The sequence below is a fragment of the Schistocerca piceifrons genome, chromosome 5, assembly GCF_021461385.2.
Source record: "Schistocerca piceifrons isolate TAMUIC-IGC-003096 chromosome 5, iqSchPice1.1, whole genome shotgun sequence".
Classification (NCBI taxonomy): domain Eukaryota; kingdom Metazoa; phylum Arthropoda; class Insecta; order Orthoptera; family Acrididae; genus Schistocerca; species Schistocerca piceifrons.
The window spans coordinates 125247999-125271604 of record NC_060142.1 but is presented as its reverse complement, the minus strand read 5'-3'; the positions used below and the strand labels follow the sequence as shown (position 1 = coordinate 125271604).

The 23606-nt window shown below is 43.2% G+C and overlaps 1 protein-coding gene across 1 annotated transcript in view; it reads left to right on the top strand.

Moving 5' to 3' along the window:
• LOC124798210 (cytochrome P450 6k1-like) overlaps positions 1-23606 on the top strand; it is a 164715-nt gene that overhangs the window by 125954 nt on the left and 15155 nt on the right. Inside the window, exon 7 of the mRNA XM_047261513.1 lies at positions 14371-14622. Coding sequence (XP_047117469.1) covers positions 14371-14622 — 252 coding nt within the window. The remainder of the gene's footprint in view (positions 1-14370; positions 14623-23606) is intronic.

The following is a 23606-nucleotide window of genomic DNA, read 5'->3' as shown; positions in this document are numbered from 1 at the left end:
TTTATATGATGGCAATATTGCACAGTTTAACAGACTCTGAGAAAGCACAGTATAGATATACTTCCAGATCTAGGTTTGCATTCGCCTCTTTAAGTCGTGGATCATCGCTTTCTATATATATTTCTTTCTTTCTGTTCAGAACCAACAGCTCAGTTCCTCGAATAAATGTTAGAACTGAGAATAATCTTCACAAAATTTTAAATATACACATCAAAAAAAGTTTTGCATCACCCCAGTTCCCAGAACTCCTGAATATAGACTTTGAATGTGTGTACTGTATCACAGACACAGTCCCTTTGACTATTTAGAGATGTCACTAAACCTGCCCAAAGATGTAAACAACCATGCATGAGCAGCGCCTATTAACGGAGGGGGTCCGACAGCCGATCAGTTCCAGTCATTCCACCAGGAAGGAGGTACACGGCTCGTGTTGTCTGTAGTTTAACCATGCCCAGACGGTCAATACTGAAGTTCGATCGCGTCCGCATTGTTACTTTGTGCCAGGAAGGGCTCTCAACAAGGGAGGTCTCCAGTCGTTTCGGAGCGAACCAAAGCGATGTTGTTCGGACATGGAGGAGACGCAGAGAGGCAGGAACTCTCGATGACATGCCTCGCGCAGGCCGCCCAAGGACTACTAGAGCGGCGGGCGACCGCTACTTACGGATTATGGCTCGGTGGAACCCTGACAGCAACGCCACCATGTTGAATAATGCTTTTCGAGTAGCCACAGGACGCCACGTCGTGTTACGACTCAAACTGTGCGCAACAGGCTACATGATGCGCAACTTCACTCCCGACGTCCATGGCGAGGTTCATCTTTGCAACCACGACACCATACAGCGCGGTACAGATGGGCCCAACAACATGCCGAGTGGACCGCTCGGGATTGACATCACGTTCTCTTCACCGATGAGTGTCGCATATGCTTTCAACCAATCATCAGAGACGTGTTTGCAGGCAACCCAATCAGGCTGAACGCCTTAGACACACTGCTCAGCGAGTGCAGCAAGGTGGAGGCTCCCTGCTGTTTTGGGGTGGCATTATTTGGGGCCGACGTACGCCGCTGGTGGTCCGTGAATGCCATCCTCCGACCGGCAGTGTAACCACATCGGCAGAATATTGGCGACTCATTCGTCGTCATGGACGACAATTCACGCTCTGATTGTGCACATCTTGTGAATGACTTCCTTCAGGATAACGACATCGCCTGACTAGAGTAGCCAGCATGTTCTCCAGACATGAACCCTATCGAACATTCCTGGGATTGCTTGAAAAGGAGCGTTTATGGACGACGTGACCCACCAACCACTCTGAGGAATCTACACCGAATCGCCATTGAGGACGGGGACAATCTGGACGAACAGTGCTTGATGAACTTGTGAATACTATGCCACGACGAATACAAGCATGCATCAATGCAAGAGGACGTGCTACTGGGTATTAGAGGTACCTGTGTGTACAGCAGTCTGGACCACCACCTCTGAAGGTCTCGCTGTATGGTGGTACAACATGCAATGTGTGGTTTTGAGGAGCAATAAGAAGGGCGGAAATGATATTTACGTTGATTTATATTCCAATTTTCTGTACAGGTTCCGGAAATCTCGGAACCGACGTGATAACAAAACCTTTTTTTGATGTGTGTAGTTGGAATTCAGTGCCGATGCTGGATGCAAACTGACGTTGACCTTCGGGCTGCCTACATTCAAGGGGAGGGGTCAATGACCTCAGACTGTGACATGTCATAATAACGACCGATCCCTCTCCTCCCCGCTCACCCTCTCTGCAGGCAATGATAGTGCAGTACTACAAATGAGTGTGCTGTTGTCACGATGACGCCTCTTCGCTTCTAAGGAGGTGACCCCAGCAGCGTCCACGTGCTGGCCACACGTTTACACTTATCACTTGGCAGGAGAAGCAATGGACTTCTGTGGGCGGTTGTACAGACAGTCGATCGGTTGTACAGACAATCGATTCAGTGTGCGGCATGGTGCTACTTGTTTAAGCGCCAAGCACTCCACATTAATAGTTCTGCTATTAGTCGTTTGAGATATTTCCAGAAATGAAGCGTTATTAACATTCCTTCGTCTGACATATTTTTTCTGTTGCAGGACCTGTACAGCAATCATTTTTATATGGGAGGTAATTGACACTAAAACTCGTCATCCTCTGATGGTACACACCGTCCGATTAGAAGGGTCCTGACACCTAACAGCGAACATTAGATGACAGACTGCCGAGGATATGATGTGACACTCGATACAACATGCTTTCCAGTGTTTCCTCGTATGGTGCTGGAGAAAGGCAATGTTGACATATAAGCAGATTTACCAAAGTCTTTATTTGCAAGTTCAGTCACGTGATATGTACGGTAGGCAATGATGTCTCTATCAACAAAACTTTCAAGTCCACCAACAGATGGAACACCACTACCTCCACGTACAGTAGCTACAGTAAGCCAGCCATTACCATAGGAAAATGTATCATTACAGTCAATACTAAAATTAATTCTACATCCACAAAACACACATGGGCCGTCGACAAGTGCAGTAGCAGCAACACTCTTCACTGGAATGCGATTCTTCTTGTCTCCGGCTGTTGTAGCAAATTCTATGTTCTCAATTGTTTTATAAACAGTATTTCTGGTCCTTCCGACAGCCGTTCTTCCCGCGACCCGTACGCGACTGGAACGGAAAGGGAGGTAACGACATGGCACGTAAAGTGCCCTCCGCCACACACCGTTGGGTGGCTTGCGGAGTATAAATGTAGATGTAGATGTAGATGTTTGCTTTCCTCTCGCTGCGAAACATTGTCCCTCTCGTGTATTACTGATGCCATGTTTCATATATACTAGGCAAACAACTGCACTTGGCGCTAAGTACTGACATTTCACTATTATGCAACGTAGCCATCCAAAAGACATGTGCAGATCACTGTAAGTAGGACATATTTTGGGATTCTTTTGTTTTGGCAATGTAGCGAATAAGAACGCAAATATAATGGTACAAAAACTTTATTAATTTTTATGTATACAGTTATATCCAGAAAACAACTCTTTCTTTATGTTTGCATGATGTAGTTTTAACAACAGCGAACTTAATTTTTTAGTTATATTTTAAAGCTACATACTAATCACCTAATATTTTCTCCAAGGAGTAGGCTGATAAAACAGCACATGGATATTTTCTAGTTCTAATACTTAACTAAATTTTTTTCTGTATAATATCTCTTTTACCAAATTCTGTCCCTTCTTGCAGTTCTTACAGCCAAGAGCATTCAGGAATTTTTAATGTTAACTCTTATTTTCTACATTACACTATTTTTGAAACCTTTCACGCTTCCTGGGTTGTGTTGGCAGCTCTTTTGGTCCACATTATTTTGGAATTCCCATTGAAAACATTAAGTTCTCAACTTTTCCAAATGAATAGTTTTTCTATCACTTTCTCAAAGACACTTCTATTGCATGATACACATCATGCAGTAGGCCACATTCAGATTCAATATAACCATTCTTCTTAAACCGATACTAATGGGGGTGGATGTTTATTTACAAAAATTTCCCGTATCCTTTAATACAGGAAACATCTAATGATTCATTGATTTATGTGAGAACTCGAACATATGACTACTTTGCATCACTATTTAAGTAAACGCCGATATTTTGTATACCCTATTCATATTCAGTTTTTTCCATATGTATCTGTGCCTAGCCTACACATTAGCAATAGCTTCTTCTTTTTCAAATAATAGTTTATATTCCTCCTTCGCAGGAACTGATTTCGCCACATACTTCAGTTTTCGTTTTTTAAATTAGGGTATGGTTTAAGTCTGTCGATACATTTTTTTTTTCCTAACATTTGTGGAATAACATGAATCAGCCACAATTTGCCAACTTTTATATTTCATGGTATTGTGGAGAACAATGTCCTAGATTGAGAAAAATACGTTTCTCCAGTTTTAATACGCAACAATTCTTTACAATACATGTATCGTCTTTATGGGAGGCTGTACTAACAACCTCTACGTGGTTTACATGTAGGGAATTAAAATTATGGGGAGACAGAACATAGTTTATAACCTTTCTCTCAAGCTTGGTCATTGGAAGGTGTACCTACTTTTACAACACTCAACTTTCGTGCGTCCTTATTACCCTAACCATAGGCAAACTGCAGAAGAAAGTCTTTTTTAGGGAATGGTTTCAGTCAGAGGCACATCGGTTCCTTTAGGTACAATCTGTGCCCATACAGAATTATGGTAGTTGTAAGTCACTTTAACATGGTCACGTATTGAGAGAAACATGTTCCACCAGCTTCAGTATACCATTATGTATAATGATCATCTTTGTTGGAGTCTATATTTGTAGTTTACAGTTAGAGAAATAAAACCATAGACAGACAGAACGTAGTTCATAAACCTTTCTCAGTCTTGATTGTATGGGAGGTGTACTTCTTCTACATTTGTCGACTTTCATGTGTCCCTTCCAGCCCCCTAGTAGACAAATTTCAGCACGAAATCCTTAGTAAAGAATACTTTATATCTGCTCGACCCAATGGTTCATATAGATATTATCTATGTTCATGTAAAATCTTGATCTGTGATATATCACTTTAACAAATTTATGGGCTGAGTAAATTATCCTTCCCCAACTTTAATATAGCACTTATGTGTAATATCTATGTCATCTCTGTCGGAGTCTATGTTAACAAAATTGTCTACACTACGCTTATCAGGCCCTTATTTTAGTAGAGTATTGCTGTGAGGTACTGTCCACCACAGTAAACAAAATGTTCCATTAAACTACAGTTTTATCTGGTATATAGCCCACAACTTCCATTATCGTGATTTCGAAATACAATTTGCTTGCAAAGAATAGCCAACACTCAAGCAGAGCAGTGGAACTCGATGTGGACCATAGATTTACGTATGGTTTACAAATAAATAATTAAAACTTTACGCAGACAGAGCATCGTTTATAACTTTTGCTTAGTCGTGACTGTGTGGAAGGTGTACTACCATACAGATCAACCTATGTGTATTTGTATTGCCCTTGTAGACAAAGTGCAAAATAACAGTGGTGCTACGTATACGTTTTGTGCCGAAATGTTTAATATGGAATGCTTTAATTGGTCTATTTTTCTTAAGACCCACAGAATAACGTTGTTTGTAAGACCAGTCCTAATTTGGTAATATCTGTATTTGATAGTATTATGGAGAACAATATCCTCACTTGAAAAAATATATTTCTCCAGCTTTAATATGACTCTTTTGTACAATACATGTCTCACCTTTCTCAACTTTATTGGAGTCTGCATTATAATTTACGCCAACAAATGAGGGATGACTGGTATCAAATATCGTAAGCAGACTTTGAAGAAATATAGTTCTTGGTATGTAGTACATTTAAGCAGGTTTCTAAAGAGCCAAACACACAGTCGATTCCATAGTTAGAAATCGTAGCTTCTAGTATGATAATACCATGATATTTATCGAAAGAAGATGTCACAGTCTCATCATTCTTTGCATCATTACTACTCCCTTGGTAGTTTTCCTCTTGCACACAGAAGTCATCGTTTAATGTTAGGCAGTCACACATCTCCATTTTCTCAAAGATCACAGCAGTCTTGCGTTATGCCCACATCCATAAGGTGATAATTATCTATATGAAGCTGATAGATTAGTCCAGGCATTTGACCCATAAGAAAATGTATTTTAACGACGGCCAACACTACTTTATGTGACATAACTATAGGATTTTTATATTTCCACGAAATGATTGTCAGTGGCACACTACTAAATTTTTTTCCAATATGCCTATTGAAAAAGCAGTATTGCCCACATAGGGGTATATGGATGTTTCGCCTTGACACCATGCCTCTAGCAAAGTCTTTCCTTTATTAAAACACATCCCTCTCGTAAGTCCAGTACTTACATTAAAGTTCTATAACTGCTACTATTGATCCACTCATTCCTATTACTCCCTCTGTTAATACTTTTTTCTAAGTGTATGTGTGGTTTCATCCCTCTACTGTTACTGGTGTTTACATTAAAGTAATACTGCTTATGCCGTAAATTTCAATTGCTTCTTCTGAATAATGCTTTTTTCTAAGTGTATCAGTATATCAACGTAGTAAAGGAAATATATTTGGTACGTTAGAGACGGTTTGTGTGGTTACACAATCAGATGCAGTACACGCTAATACAGGAGCAAGTCGCTACTATTGTAGATCAGCGTGCAGTACAAGCTGCCCCTGGCAGGCTGTTCCACAACGCAAACCACTTGTTAACAGCTAATACAGTCCTCAACGTTTTACCTATCTTGCTGTGTGAGGATTACAGTTTGTGTCTTTTTAACGCTGCGAAGAAACTTCCGCATCGACAAATCGTGGTGTTGTCCGTTAGTTTTACAGTTTGGCACTAAAGTCATGATTCCTTAATGTGGGCTGTTTTTCTCCAAGGAATGCTAGGATCATGATATAATTATACTGACCTATCTAGATATTATCCATCTCTAAGACTGTCAATGTGTGATGTCTCATTTTAAAAAACAGCAATCATTCTTTGGGTGTATATACACTGAAGCGCTAAAAAAACTGATACATGCCTGCGTATTCAGATACAGACACATGTAAACAGGCAGAATACTGCGCAGGGGTCGGCAACGCCTATGTTAGACAACAAGTGTCTGGCGCAGTTGTTGGTGGTGGTGGTTAGTGTTTAACGTCCCGTCGACAACGAGGTCATTAGAGACGGAGCGCAGTTGTTAGATCGATTACTGCTTCTACATTGGCAGGTTGTCAAGATTTAAGTAAGTTTGAATGTCGTGTTATCGTCTACGCATGAGCGATGGGACACAGCATCTCCGAGGTAGCGATGAAGTGGGGATTTTGCCGTTCGACCATTTCACGAGTGTATAGTGAATGTAGAATTAAGGCTTTCACGACCGGGTGACATGGCTGTTGATATACTTTCCGGGATGTGAGGTCGTGGTCCAAGAACTTTTCTGCTCCTTACGTTTCGTCCAGCGCAGTCCTGGACGAAACGTAAGGAGCAGAAAAGTTCTTGGACCATGACCTCACATCCCAAAATCTATAGTGAATACCAGGAATCCGGTAAAACATGAAATCTCCAACATCGCTGAGGCCGGAAAAGGATCCTGCAAGAACGGGACCAACGACGACTGAAGAGAATCGTTCAACGTGACGGAAGTGCAACCCTTCCGCAAAATGCAGCAGATTTCAATGTTGGGTCATTCAACGAAACATCGTCGATATGGGCTTTTGGAGCCGAAGACCCACTCGTGGACCCACGAGACAAAGCACTGCACGATACACAGGATAACGCCTCACCTGGGCCCGTTAATGACATTGGACTGCTGATGACTGGAAACATGTTGCCTGGTCGGGCGAGTGTCGTTTCAAATTGTATCGAGCAGATGGACGTGTACGGGTATGGAGACAACCTTGTGAATCCATGGACCCTGCATGTCAGTGGGGGACTGTTCAAGCTGGTGAAGGCTCTGTAATGGTGTGGGGCGAGTACAGTTGCAGTGATATTGAACCCCTGATACGTGTAGATACGACTCTGACAGGTGACACGTACGTAAGCATCCTGTCTAATCATCCATTCATGTCCATTGTGCATTCCGACGGACTTGGGCATTTCCAGCAGGACAATGCGACACCCCACACGCCCCGAATTGCTACAGAGTGGCTCCAGTAACACTCTTCTGAGTGAATGGTGGGCTCCATGTGGTTCCCTTTATGTTTGACCTCTGCTTAAGACAGTGTTACTACTCAGGCCACATATTCGTTGAAAGCACCGATGATGGCTGTTATCAGTTGAAATCGATTTGCAAAAGTAAATAAAGAAAACATGATTTTGCGACTGGTATGAAACTTCCTGGCAGATTAGAACAGTGTGCCCGACCGAGACTAGAACTCGGGACCTTTGCCTTTCGCAGGTAAGTGCTCTACCGGCTGAGCTACCCAAGCACGACTCACGCCCCATCCTCACAGCTTTACTTCTGCCAGTACCTCGTCTCCTACCTTCCAAACTTAACAGAAGCTCTCCTGCGAACCTTGCAAAACTAGCACTCCTGAAAGAAAGGATATTGCGGAGACATGGCTTAGCCACAGCCTGGGGGATGTTTCCAGAATGAGATTTTCACTCTGCAGCGGAGTGTGCGCTGATATGAAACTTCCTGGCAGATTAAAACTGTGCGCCCGACCGAGACTCGAACTCGGGACCTTTGCCTTTCGCGGGCAAGTGCTCTACCAACTTTTTTTTTTTTTTACCAACTGAGATACCGAAGCACGACTCACGCTCGGTCTCACAGCTTTATTTCTGCCAGTATCTCGTCTCCTACCTTCCAAACTGGTTGCTGCTTATTTGGTAATTTTACTCTTCTGAGTGTAAACACTTCGCTGGCCACCAGACTCCCCAGACTTGAACATTATTGAGCATCGACTTGAAAAGAGATCTCCACCTCCTCGTACGCTTACGGATGTATGGTCAGCCCTGCAGGGTTCGTGGCGTCAATTCCCTCCAGCACTACTTCAGACATTAATCGTCCTGTTGCGGCACTTCTGCGTGCTCGCAGGGGCCCTACAGGATAACAGGCAGGTGTATCAGTTACTTTGGCTCTTCAGTGCGTAACTGGCGAGCCAGGCAGTGCTGCACAGTTGGACGTACATCATAAACTACTTCCGTTCCCCTCTCTCCCTACCCAGCTCTTCCCCGCCCCTCCCCCCTAGTCTTTTTCCATCTCCTCCTTCCCTTTCTGAATCACCTCCTGGCTCACGTTTTCTCCATGCGTGCTCCCCACAGCCTATGTCCGTTTCCTCCACCTTTCTATGTCCTCTTTCCCCTCTCTCTGAGTGTGAGGCCTGTTTATTGTAATTGCAAACGTAATCTTGATTGGAAACTGAAGTCGCTTAATATGAATGGGTAATCAGTTGGGATCATTGGTATACGGGGTGTGAGCAAGACCTGTCCAGCTGCTAGGCCTCTGATGATAATAACTTCAGAGGCAGTGTTCTGCTCAGTTTTAGTATGCAAATGGGTAGGATTACAAGGTTTCGAACGATTCAGATTCTGTAGTGACATTCTAATCATAAACCGATAAACCATAAATACGGTTTCCGTGTTTTCTGTAACATCGACAGCGTGGGAGAAAACAAAATAGCACAGTCTCATGTATATAATTTTTGATTGAAATTGTATATAAGGAATAAGAATGTACGGGAGTTTCAAAAAATGGTTCAAATGGCTCTGAGCACTATGGGACTTAACTGCTGAGGTCATCAGTCCCCTAGAACTTAGAACTACTTTAACCAAACTAACCTAAGGACATCACGCACATCCATGCCCGAGGCAGGATTCGAACCTGCGACCGTAGCGGTCGCGCGGCTCCAGACTGTAGCGCGTAGAACCGCTCGGCCACACCGGCCGGCACGGAAGTTTCAGAACTCGACAAGATGAAGAAAGAAAAGCTTATTAAACGTAGGCTCTAAAATGCTTTAAGAACTATGAGCACTTGTTTGTCTTCGATACTGTAAAGCACAGCGCTTCTACTACAAGCTCTTTGCTTTCAGTATTTGGGGAGGACGTGATATGAACCAAAACAAGAAAATAATGTCCATTAAACGTTGGCTCTAAAACGCGTACATTGAGAGCTGTGAGTACTTGTTCAATAGAAGAGTGTATTTTACAGTAGCAAAAATCAGCCAGCGCACATAGCTATTAAGTTACGCATTTTTGAGCATATGTTTACTGAACATCTGTTTCTTGTTTCGGTCCACACTACCTCCTCTCAAAATACGGAAAGCAAAGAGCTTGCTTGCTTCACAGCATCGAAAATGAAGAGATGCTGATAGCACTTGAGATATGCATTTTAGAGCCCATGCTTGCCAGATTTTTTTCCTTCTTGTTATATGAGGAATCTATTCCTGAAGTTTTGCTGTAGAGTTTTGGAACACCCTGTACAAGGGAGAAACAATTAGTCCCTCCAATTATAATTGAAGCTGACTGCGAGAAAGAAATACCGCTCATTTTCTCAGCACAGCATAGCATTTTCTTTGTCGCAGTCAGTTTTAACAGAAAACCTGTATATTGCAGCACAAAACGATATAGTATGTGTCAGTCTGAACGTTCGTTAGTGTAAGGCGTAAAAATTTGAAGTAAATTGATCAGTTTAATTCAGATTTTAACGACATTCACAGAAAGCCTGTATATTGTAGCATAAAACGATATAGTATGTGTCAGTCTGAATGTTTATTCGTGTAAAGCGTATAAATTGAAACGTTGTTATCAAAAATTTCAAAAAGTTATTGGCCAATAAACATTCAGACTGACACAGGTTATATACTTTTATACGATAATGTACAGGTTTTCTAATATATATCGTTGCACTGACGAGTATATTTTCGTCCAGTACTACATAATAGTATAACTGAGGAACAGTGTTACCAAAATTTTTACAAGATACTCTAATGAACATTCAGGCAGACACAGGATATATATTTTTTAAATATGTATAATGTATATGTAAATTTTAAAGGGGAAACTTTGTTACCAAAGTCTCGAAAAGTTCTTGACTGATGTACCTCGAATTCTTATACTATACGCTAATAAACATTCAGACGTACGTAAGCTACATGTTTTTTAAATATATATGATATATAAATATATAATCTCCAAATATTGTTGCGTTGTCGTCCTGGGGGAAGGTCAACGTGCGAATGGCTGGCTTCTTCTCACAGCCTTCTCTGCTTTGTCCTTGCCGACTGCCGTGCCGGTGCTTGACTATACGCCATAACAGATGTTGTAACAGCTACATTGCCTTCCTCCAGCACGTTACAAGGAAACACTGCAAAGTATGTTGTCGTACCGAGTCTCATATCCCTGGCAGTCCCTCATCTAATGTTCGCTATTAGGTATCAGGACACTTCTGATCGGATAGTGTGCGAGTATGCCGTAAGAGAATGACGAGTTTTTAGTACATAGTACAGCTGACGTAAAAATTATTACTGGACAGGTCCTGCTACAGAAAAAAAAGTCAGGGTGAAGAAATGTTAATAAAGCTCCATTTGTCAAAATGTCCCCAATGTCTAATACCAGAGTTATAAAATTTATTAGAGTCGCGCCCTGTAGAGTACTTGGCACTTAAACAAGTAGCACGATGCTGCACCTGAATCGATTGTCTGTACAACAGCCGACAGAATTCCGCTGCTTCTCCTCCCGAGCGAGTGATAAGTGAACACACGTGTGGCCAGCAAGTGGATGCTGCTGGGTCGCCTCCCTAGAAGCAACCGAGACCACAGCTATCTGGAGCATGGTGTGGTCCTGGCAGCCGCGACTGACATCTGGAAGAGGCGAGCGGGATCACGGACACGATGACACATGTGGTCTCCTCCTCACATTTTTTGTTTGTTTTAAACAAAAACGTTATTCTGTAAACTGATGTCAGCTGAATCGGAACTTTATGCAAAATCAGCAGCGATCAGTGAAAATGTGTGCTGGACCAGGATTCGAACCTGGAATCTCCCGTTTACTAGTTGCGTTAACCACTACTTCACCCAGGCACAGTGTTTATCGCAGTTGCACAGACTGTCTCGGCACGCCTGCCAGACGACCCACATTCCCACCCAACGCCACCTACCAACATTGCCTGTCCGTACCCTCCATGCTCGCTACTTTGTGATTCCCACTGGAGATAGAATGTAATTGTGCGTCCACACAGATGGTGATGAGGTCCCATACTCCGAGGAGCGTAGGGGACGATGCGGGAGTCCCGCACCGCTGTACTACGCAAGGTGCCTTCCTCCGACCGTAATGGAGATGACGATGAAGACGACACAACACCCAGTCATCTCGAGACAGGAAAAATCACTGACCCCGTCAGAAATCGAACCCGTGACCCCGTGCGCGGGAAGCGAGAATGCTACCGCAAGACCACGGGCTGCGGACATCCACACAGAAGGTGTGGCGAATCAGTTATACGAATGCATGGTGTCTGTTCTTTCGTACGTTCATACAACTGATCCGCCTCGATGGGTAATGAATCCAATACCTCCAGTGCGGATGCACAGTGACGTCCGACCTGCATAAATATCAAAGTAGCTTGCATGGAGGATATGTATGGGGACTGTGGATAGGTGGCGCTGGGTGGGAATATGGGTCGGCTGGGAGGCATACCGAGACAGTCTGTGCAACTGGGATAAACACTGTGTCCTGTTGACAGTGATTAACACAACTTCCTAGTAAACAGGAGATCCAGGTTCGAACCCCAGTCGAGCAATTATTTTCACTCTGCGCTGATGATTCCGCATAAAGTCCTGATGCAGCTGACATTAATACTTCTATCTCTTTCCCTTCCTTTCCTTTCCTTTCCTTTCTTCTCCCTCCACCCTCAATTTACACATACGTATCACAGCTGCGGAATCAGTGAAGTATCTGTTCCTTTGGACATGTCCAGAAGAGCGGACACCACACATTCACATAAAGACCTTATTGTTCGGGTCCTAACCCAGTGGGCTAACAACTGGGTGGTGGGGAGTTGTTTGGATGTGGAAACATGGGATGTCTGTATACTTTGTTTACAGTGCAACTGATGGCTCAAATGGCTCTGAGTACTATGGGACTTAACATTTGAGGTCATCAGTCCCCGAGAACTTAGAAATACTTAAAGCTAACTAACGTAAGGACATCACACACATCCATGCCCGAACAGGATTCGAACCTGCGACCGTAGCAGTCGCGCGGTTCCGGACTGAAGCGCCTAGAACCGCTCGGCCACCATGGTCAGCTAGTGCAACTGATACTCATTAAGTGTGCGCTAAATGATCCCCAATGTCCACACTGTGTAACTGGTACGTAATGAGAGTGTATTTGTTTAAATATTGTTCTGTGATGTCTTTTAAGCATGGCACATCTGTGTAATTTGTTTATAATAAATCTGTTTCATGGCAAACGTGAGCCGGCCGCAGTGGCCGAGAGGTTCTAGGTGCTTCAGTCTAGAACCGCGCGACCGGTACGGCCGCTGGTTCGAATCCTGCCTCGGGCATGGATGTGTGTGATGTTTAAGTAGTTCTAAGTTCTAGGGGACTGAAGACGACAGATGTTAAGTTCCATAGTGCCCTAGCCATTTGACCCAGCCGGCCGCGATGGTCTCGCGGTTCTAGGCGCTCAGTCCGGAGCCGCACGACTGCTACGGTCGCAGGTTCGAATCCTGCCTCGGGCATGGATGTGTGTGATGTCCTTAGGTTAGTTAGGTTTAAGTAGTTCTAAGTTCTAGGGGACTGATGACTTGAGATCTTAAGTCCCATAGTGCTCAGAGCCATCTGACCCTTTTTTTTTTTTTTTTTTTTTTTTTTTTTTTTTTTTTTTTTTTTTTTTTTTTTTTGGAAAACGTGACTAATTCTTGAAAAGCTGTTGAAAGTGGGTATTTGTAATTGTGGCAGATAATCACATAGGTTTCAGCAAAAATTGTAACAAATTACATCATGGCTGGCTGGCTTGGTTGGCAATAACGGAAGACTAGGGGAAGAGGACAGGTTTTTAGTTTCCAACTGACACAACTGGGCTGTTACCAACATCTTGGATGTTTTGATGTGTCGTTTCAGTTTTAGTATTACGCTACGAGGGCAGTGGGAGGAAGGTGGAAGGGAGGGGTATGGTTATGCCATGAAGTCGATATCAAGGTCAAAGTCAAAGTTTGTAAGTCATTAATCTGTGGCCACGAATGTGGGAAACCTGAGGGTCAAAGGTCAACTACTATGCAGAGTTGTCACTGAATGTCTACTCTAAAGTCATACATTTTCGTCCAGAAATTATTCGAGAACACATATTTTCAATAATTTGGCAACAACCAAAAAAAGTTGAAGTACTGATAATTAGTTTCAGAGAAGCCTAAAGGATTGATTTGAAGCCAACTCCTTCGACTTCTTTGACGAATTTCTTAGCAGAACTGATAGATGTTTATGGATTACTAAGAATGTCAAATAAAACGAGTGTTACATAAAAATATTATTTGTGCAAGTCTTCAGTGGCATAATATGGTGTGCGTAAATGATTTTTGTGAACTGGTTTTCTCTTTGATTATTGCCTAAGATTCATCATATTCACTTCAGTCATATTTTGTGACAAGTTTATTATTACTTCTTAAATGAGAATATATTTAACAATTTTCGATTTATTCCATATTTGTCAGTGGAAGAGATTTTAACAATCTCTTTTTTTCGGTAAATATCTGTTATGTAGTTTTGTTTTGTGACATGTTCGACGTCTTTGTAGATTTCCTCAGTATTGATTTATGGAACAAAAAATACGTCTAATCTAATCTATAGTAGACTTAAATATTTTATGAAATTGCAGAGACGCTACGGAAGTATCCGGCGCTGCCACTCTTGAATCGGGAGTGCAACCAGGAGTACAAAATTCCAGACAGCGACATTGTTCTGGAGAAAGGAACACCGATCTCCATATCGGTCCTGGGCCTCCACCACGACCCCAAGTACTTCCCGGAACCCGAGCGATTTGACCCTGAGAGGTTCTGCGAAGAGCAGAAGGCCAAGAGACATCCTTATGTCTACTTACCTTTCGGAGAAGGACCACGCAACTGCATAGGTCAGTATCTACTTGACGTTTTATTGCATGCAGTTGTTTTGTAAAATATGGCGTTTCAGTCTTCGATCGCTATTCTTTATTTTCAATTACCGGTTTCGGGGTAGCTGCCCATCTTCAGATCATATGTTGCAGTTACAGAGTAACTTGTCCGTACAGAACAAGCATATGATCTGAAGATGGGCAGCTAGCCCGGAACCGGTAATTGAAAATAAAGAATAGCGATCGAAGACTGAAACGCCATATTTTATTTAATGAACGATCGTGGAATTCCCATTGAGACAATCATGTCTAGTTTTGATATACAGTTGTTTTTTTCTTGTCTGTTTATCTTACATGCATGACACATTCTCGAACAGAAGTATACATATTTCTGGTATAACAATATTTCTTTTTGTATGACAATATTTACCGAAGGAACAAAGAATTCTCGATAACAAGTATACATATTTCTGGTATAACAATATTTTCTTCTTTGGTACAACAATATGTACCGATGGAACAATGAATTAAACGAGTTTTCCGTCCGCCTACGAAACTCAGTGCTCTTTGAGGTTCGCTTAAGGACAATTTTCCCTCAGAAGGACAAGCGTTTATAATATTTGTAGAAGCTGCGGCACGTGGTAACGTCAAATATACTTGCATCGTGGGAGACAGATATGTTGGACATCGATGATGCATGTGCCTGAATCAACCGAAGAAAGCAGCAGAGACAAATCATTGTCTCTGCACATGATTACTAAAATTCTTCGGTCCAGACTTTTTTACTGGTGCAATGTAATTAACGAAATTGACAATTGACAATTGAACAAACCTTGTAAACAGAGATACAGGTTCCTTGTTTGGTACACCAAATGAATACGGTAAACTTGGTGCAGCCAGGAACTAGACAACTAATCTCCTTTCACGCAAAGGTACGATGATTTAAGAATCTCTCTATTGTGTACCTAGAAGATTTTGTGTAATGACCTAGCAATTAGACTACGAGGAGCAAATGAGATTCTTTCACTATCTGTACTCTCCAGTCTAAGACAATAGCAGTCAAATTACAAATCTCAAATTAAGTTTCCTAATCGTCCTGTCCTTTATTCATAGACTATAGGACGGATAGCACTGAGAGATTTAATATACACATGATTTCATTACTTATAATAATTAGTCAATGGTATAAAACAAACAAAGCACACTATGAAATAAAGCAGCTCATTAATACACCCTACTTCAATTCATTGCTGTCATTAGTATGTTTAGTTGTGGAGGAAGTAGTAACCACAATAGTTATACCGTCTTTTCAAAACGCAACACTGTTAGAAGAAAATAAGAATAGATTTTGAAATTCTCCATAAGGTATATCTCAACGCACAGTCTTTTTGAGTGAGTTATTATACACAATTACACCAAAAGACGAATTTAAACTGAGGGTTGCACTTGTAGTATCTGACTTTTAGAAGCTATTTCAAAACAGTTAATAGCACGGCAGATATCACCTGATAACAGTTGTGTTGGAGATCGCGCCATTTTCCTACGTCGTAAATCAATCATTCCAACTTTAGCCTGCTGTTCTGCTCTTCATCCCTTTTCATTGTCACTGTACGTAATACCAGGAATTTTCCAGTAGTGATACATGTATTGCAATACTTCAAGAAACCCATATTAAGTTACCACATACGAAACAAAAATAAATAATGCAATTACTCAGAAATATATTTTACATATTAATAGGAAGTTAACAGTTTTCTCTACAGGGAGCAGCACAGACTAGACGCTACTTTATTTAATTCTACTAAGACTACAAATTTCGTTGCTAATACAGATGAACATAAAGTACTTTAAGTATGGTAATGTATGTAACACAAAAACAAAATTACTATGTGTAGAAATGGGATTCTGTATCATCACGGAATGACGCGTTGGTGGCAAGTTAACTTTTCGGGTGACAGTGGCGAGGATGGCCACACGCAACCGCAGATGCATACTGTATTTTGCCATGTGGCTCCCAATAGTGGCGGCTGTTGCGCCTTGGTGACAGTAGTATACATTAACGCAGAATTACACCACTTCCGTTTAGGGCCACAGACCGTTACACCGTACTGGTACTGTCTTTGGCTTGATCACACCGACGCCATATCCATTTCGGCGTAATTAGCTGTTCTGTATTATGACTAGTAGTATGCCACTTCAAGCAATGGCGCATTGAAGATTTTTCGCAAGCTCGTAACCCTTATCAGTAAATGTCAATTAATGACGCATCTATGATATATGCCTTCAAGAGATTCTGTGATAACAGAGACAAAGGACGAAAAATCCATGACTTTGGCGTAGCGTAGTGAATATGGATTACAGAGTCGAGTGAAGTAGGTTAGTGTCTGGTTATTCCCCAGTTTCTTTTTTTTCATCTTGGATTTGTTAACATTTTTTGCCACTTTCTTATGAATGTAGCGAATATTGTCTGCAATATTCGACGTTATTTACGTTATCGTTAAAAAAAATGGTTCGGATGGCTCTAAGCACTATGGGACGTAACAGCTGAGGTCATCAGTCCCCTAGACTTAGAACTACTTAAACCGAACTAACCTAAGGACATCACACACATCCATGCCCGAGGCAGGATTCGAACCTGCGACCGTAGCAGCGGCGCGGTTCCGGACTGATACGTTTTTGTCTGATTTGGAAACGAAGGATAAAATAAATATACTGACGTGACAAAATTAATGGGACAGTAGCATGCACATATCGATGGTAGCCAATGAAAACCTCGTTTTACAAGAGAAGCTAAAACGATTTCTCCAAAAATTTTGAAGGGATAAAGACAAAATTTCTACATGTGTAATTAAACAGTGGAAGCCAAGTTATTGACGGATTACAGAAGTCCACGCCTTTTGAAATCTATCTTTGATAATGGATTTACTAGTTACCGGAATTACGAGGTGTTCACGCAGATGGAGTTACGTGGTTTTCATTGGCTACCATCGATATACAGACGGCGGTAGTGTCGCGTATACACGCTATAAAAGGACAGTGCATTGGCGGAGCTGCCATTTGTAGTCAAGTGAGTTACGTGAAAAGCTTACCGACGTGATAATGGTCACACGACGGCAATTAAAAGACTTTGAACACAGGGTGGTAGTTGGAGCTAGGCGCATGGGACATTCCATTTAGGAGATCATTGGTGAATTAAATATACCGCGATCCGCAGTGTGAAGAGTGAGCCGAGAATACCAAACTTCAAGCATTATCTCTTATCATGGACAACGCGGTGGCCGACGGCTTTCACTTAAGGACCAAGACCCACGGCGTTTTCGTGCAGTTGTCAGTACTAACACAATAGCAACACTACGTGAAATAACAGCAGAAATGGTTCAAATGGCTCTAAGCAGTATGGGACTTAACATCTGAGGTCATCAGTTCCCTAGAACTTAGATCTACTTAAACCTAACTAACCTACGGACATCACGCACATCCATGCCCGAGACAGGATTCGAACCTGCGACCGTAGCAGTCGCGCGGTTCCGGACTGAAGCGCCTAGAACCGCTCGGCCACAGCGGCCGGCAACAGCAGGAATCAGCGTGGGACGTACGACGAACGTATGCGTGAGGACAGTGCGGCAAAACGTGGCGTTAATGGACTGTGGCATCAGACGACCGATGCGACTGTCTTTGATAACAGCACGACATCGCCTGCAACGCCTCTCCATGGTTCGTAACCATATCAGCTGGACCATAGACGACTTGAAAACCGTGGTCTCGTAGGATGAGTCCCGATTTCAGTTGGTAAGAGCTGATGGCAGGATTCGAATGTGGAGCAGACAACACGAAGCCATGGACCCAAATTGTCAACAAGGCACTGGGCAAGCTGGTGGTGGCTCCATAATGTTATGGTCTGTGCTTACAAGGAATCTACTTGGTCCTTTGGCCCAACTGAACATATCATTGACAGGAAATAGTTATGTTTGGCTACCTGGAGACCATTTACAGCCATTCATGGACTTCATGTTCCCCAGCAACGATGGAATTTTTATGGATGAAAATACACCATGCCGCCGGACCATAATTGTTCGCAGTTGGTTTGAAGAACATTCTGGACAGTTCAAGCGAATAGTTCGCCCGACATGGATCCAATCGAACGTTTATGGGACATAATCGAAAGCTCAGTTCGAACACAAAAACCTGCACTGCCAACACTGTCGCAGTTATGGACGGCTGTAGAGGCAGCAAGCTAAATGTTTCTACAGGGGCTTGTTGAGTCCATGGCATGTCGAGTTGCTGCACTACTGCGAGCAAAAGGAAGTCCGACACTATATTAGGATGTATAGAGTGACTTTTGTACCTCACTGTATTTGGCTGTTTCTTTTCGAATATGTGGCGATTTCCGAGTGTATCGTAAGGCAGGAAATTAGAGAACAGCTTAAATTGTTGCGAGTGATTCTAGAAGCAATAACCTTCATCTCTTCCGTGTCACAAATATTTGAATTCATTCGCAGTGTACGTAAAAATCACGGAAGAGACAGATACTTTTCATGTTGTAACGACTGGCGCTTCGGTTGGTATACTCCGGCCGCTGACGACATGTGGCGCCAGTGCATAGCAGGAACGGCCTTCCCGCACGCGACAAAGGCTGCGGTTTAATGCCAGTCTGGTGGCACAGCGGTGTTGCAGTTACCGATGAAGAATCCTATGCTATTGGTCGCCGAATTTGGTGCCTTCACGCCTGCACGTTTTCTACATAGACTGGCATAAACGGGAGGCTGCAATAATTACTCACTAGTGTGTTTGCCCTACAGGACACCAAAATAAACAATCCGCAAGGCCCGCGTTAGGGCTCTGTCCTCTCCCCTCTCCTCTACCTCCTGTACACGGCAGATATGCCCCAACCCCCCCCCCCCCCTCACCAGTACACCTCTTGCAATATGCTGATGACACCGCATTCCTCGCCCTCGCTCCTACCCTCCAATGGTCCCAACGCCTTCTCCAGAATCACCTTGACCTTTTTGCTGCATGGCTCCAGTGGCTCCTGAAAATCAATCCTTCCAAGACCCAGGCAATCATCGTAGGTCGTACCACTCGCTCCTTCCGGCTCCTGGATTTCTCCCTTACTGTCTGCGCCCGTCCTGTCCGCCTCACCCCCACCCTCACCTACCTTGGCCTCACCATTGACCGTCACCTCACCTGGATCCCTCATCTCCGCTCCATCCAATCCAAAGCCCACAACTGCCTCCGACTCCTCAAACTCCTCTCTGGCCAGACATGAGGGTTGCACCCCTCTACCATCCTCCACACCTACAATTCCTTAATCCATCCCATCCTCTGTTATGCCAGTCCTGCCTGGATATCTGCCCCCCCCCCAAATTCTGTAAGTCCCTCCAGATCCTCGAGCGTCATGCACTCCGTCTCGCCTTCCGTATACGCCTCCCGTCCCCCACGCGGATCCTCTATGATCTCATTCCTTTCTCCCATCTGCTCCTCTTCCTCGAACATATCCGCATCCTCTACACCTCCCACCGCCTTGCGCCTTGAACCCCCTGGTTGCTCCTCTCCTCTCCCATCCCCCCCCCTGCCACGTCTTCACTGTTGTATCCCCCCTACCCTCCATCTCTACACCCTACATCTCCTTTCCCAAGGTGGCTTCCATCAACTCCTCCTCCCAGATGGTGCCCTCTCTCCCTCCATTTATCCCTCCTATCAACTCTGATCCTCACCCCCCTCCTTTCCTCTGTCCTTTCCCTGGGCTCCCTCTTCCTCCCCCCTTCCATCCTGTGTTTTCTCCCTGCCTACCCTCTCCCTTCTCCCCCCCCCCCCCCCGAGTCCTTTTGTCCTGCCTTCCCCACTCCCTGGCACGTCTGCTCAGCACGCCCCACCCCTCTTCTGGATCCTCCTCTTCCATTGGCTCCTTTCCCCCCCTCCCACTTCACTTTTCCTCTCCTTCCCCCCCCCCCCTTTTTCCTCGTCATCTGACAAGTCTCCCCCACTTGCTCTCGGGTGTGGTATGTCATATTTGTGCCAACTTTTTAGTGCAGTGTTTAAGTGAGTGTTCAGTGTTGTGCATCTTTCCACAGTGTTGCGAACGGAAATCATGCTGTCGCTGGGTGTGCATTTTATATCTCTTGCGAACAGAACCCAGACTGTCACCGTGTTTTTTAACTGTCTGTCTATTATTTTTCTGCTTCCTGTGTATTTTATTAGCATCATCAACCCTGTGTTTTATGTTTTAAGCTCCAGCATTTTCTGCCACTTTACCTGTAAGTCACCGATTTTATCGCCAACTGTTATTATTTTTTCTTATCTTCATCTTTTTAAAACAAATTCTGTAGGCTGAAGAGCGGCGTAATAAGCTGCTGCCAGCCCGCCCCCTTTAGGGAAAAAAAAAGGCCCGCGTTACGATATGGAAGCAGGTAACGACAGTAGCGCTTCTAGTGGTCTGGCAGTGAATTTTGAATACGAGAACACATGCTGCGAAAGTCCGTATTTCAAATTGGAAGTATGCCATTTAGATGACAATATTTTTCATTTGCAAATTATGGCTGGGTCTCGTACTCTAGTAGTAAAGTGTGTGCCTGCAAATTGAAAGGTTTTTGACTTGGAAAAGTAATATATTCGAGAAATCTCAATCAATAGCTTTTTTTTTTTTTAATTTGTGATAAGTTCCTGTGGGAGGAAACTGCTGAGGTCCTCGGCCCCTAAGCTTACGCACTACATAATCTATCTTAAACTAACTTACGCTAAGGACAGTACACACACCCATGCCCGAGGAAGGATTCGAACCTCCGATGGGGGGAGCCGCGCGAACCATGGCAAGGCGCCTCAAACAGCGGGGCTCAATAACTAGGATTAACTTCTTGCAGCTGAGATTAAGAGACACGTAAAATTTTATAAATGATTTCGTGGTATCCTTTTAGCTGTATAATTATTTAATTGTAAAACCATTTATTGCATTTCCGACCGTGTGGCCGTTGTCAAGCTGAAATATCTGCTCCTTAGCACATGTGAAAATCGTCTGGCATGATATCACACAGAAGCTGGTCTCATCGCATTCTGCTCCTGATTACGACTTCTTGTGTGTATTACACTCTTCCAATTACCTTTGAATATGTTGCTCGTATTCTGCTATATATTTGCTGGAATCCATGTTATTGGGTGAAGTAAGTTTTTCCATATTCGTTGTTGTTTCGTGTGAAACAGGAACTGGTTTAGCCACTTAGTGTCCTATGAACTTCTTGCTTAAAAATTCGTGTGTGAGCTGCTCGACTTAAATGTGTCCTAAGTATATCGTTCGTATTTTACTTTATTTTAGTCCGCATCCGCTTTTTGCACTTTCTCACATTTAATGGAGAAGTCCTTGTTAGCAGTTTTTAACAGAATTAGTATTCAGCTTTATTACATCATGTCACGGAATGAGTGTGTATTTCTGCTTTAAATGGTGTTACTTCTCGCTACGGAATGTGCTTTATAATCTTAATGTCAAAGCCATTCTTTCTCGTGAATGCTAAGAACGCAACAAATATGTTTACATGTTATTAACAGGTACTACAAACAATACATTTTAACAGAAATCAGTGTACCACAATCGTTCTCCCATTCAAATGAAAATTTAGAAGCAAATAATACACACTCTCATGCTTTCGTCATTGTAGCTACTACTGAATTCTTTATAACTAGCGTTTAATAAATGCAGTAGCGATCAGTACCGTGGAAGTACTTTCACACTACACCACACAGTTCAGTGTACAACTATGCACTTCAAGGCAGAATATTTTGGATGCATAATAGTACCCGGTAAAATAACTAAGTACTCTGTCATTAATAAAATGGTTCAAATGGCTCTAAGCACTATGGGACTTAACATCTGAGGTCATCAGTCCCCTAGACTTAGAACTACTGAAACCTAACGAGTCTAAGGACATCACACATATCCACGCCCTACGCAGGATTTGAACCTGCGACCGTAGCAGCAGCGCGGTTTCGGACTGAAGTGCCTAGAACCGCTCGGCCACAGAGGCCGGCTCTGCCACTAATACTCCGTACTACTAAGCATAGTCGGTAGCAAGAGGCAACACCATTCAAAGCATAAATACACACTCATTTAGTGACAACATGTAATAAAATTGAATACCAATTCTGCAAAAACCTGCTAACTTGGAGTTCTTCATTCAAAGCGAGACAGTACAAAAAAAAAAGGTGCGAAATAAAATAAAGTAGAACAGGAACCATATAATTACAACGCATTTGAGATGGGCATTAACATACGCTGATTCGTATGAAGGATTAAATGTCCAGCGAACATTATGCGACAAAACAAGCTTCTGTTTTATACGCTACTGGCCATTAAAATTGCTACACCAAGAAGAAATGCAGATGATAAACGGATATTCATTGGACAAACATGTTACACTAGAACTGACATGTGATTACATTTTCACGCAATTTGGGTGCATAGATCCTGAGAAATCAGTACCCAGAACAACCACTTCTGGCTGTAATAACGGCCTTGATACGCCTGGGCATTGAGCCAGAGCTTGGATGGCGTGTACAGGTACAGCTACCCATGAAGCTTCAACACGATACCATAGTTCATCAAGAGCAATGACTGGCGTATTGTGACGAGCCAGTTGCTCGGCCACCATTGACCAGACGTTTTCAATTGGTGGGAGATCTGGAGAATGTGCTGGCCAGGGCAGCAGTCGAACATTTTCTGTATCCAGAAAGGCCAGTACAGGACCTGCAACATGCGGTCGTGTAATATCCGGTTGAAATGTAGGGTTTAGCAGGGATCGAATGAAGGGTGGAGCCACGGGTCGTAACACATCTGAAATGAAACGTCCACTGTTCAAAGTGCCGTCAATGTGGACAAGAGGTGACCGAGACGTGTAACCAATGGCACCCCATACCATCACGCCGGGTGATACGCCAGTATGGCGATGACGAATACACGCTTCCAATGTGCGTTCACCGCGATGTCGCCAAACACGGTTGTGACCATCATGATGCTATAA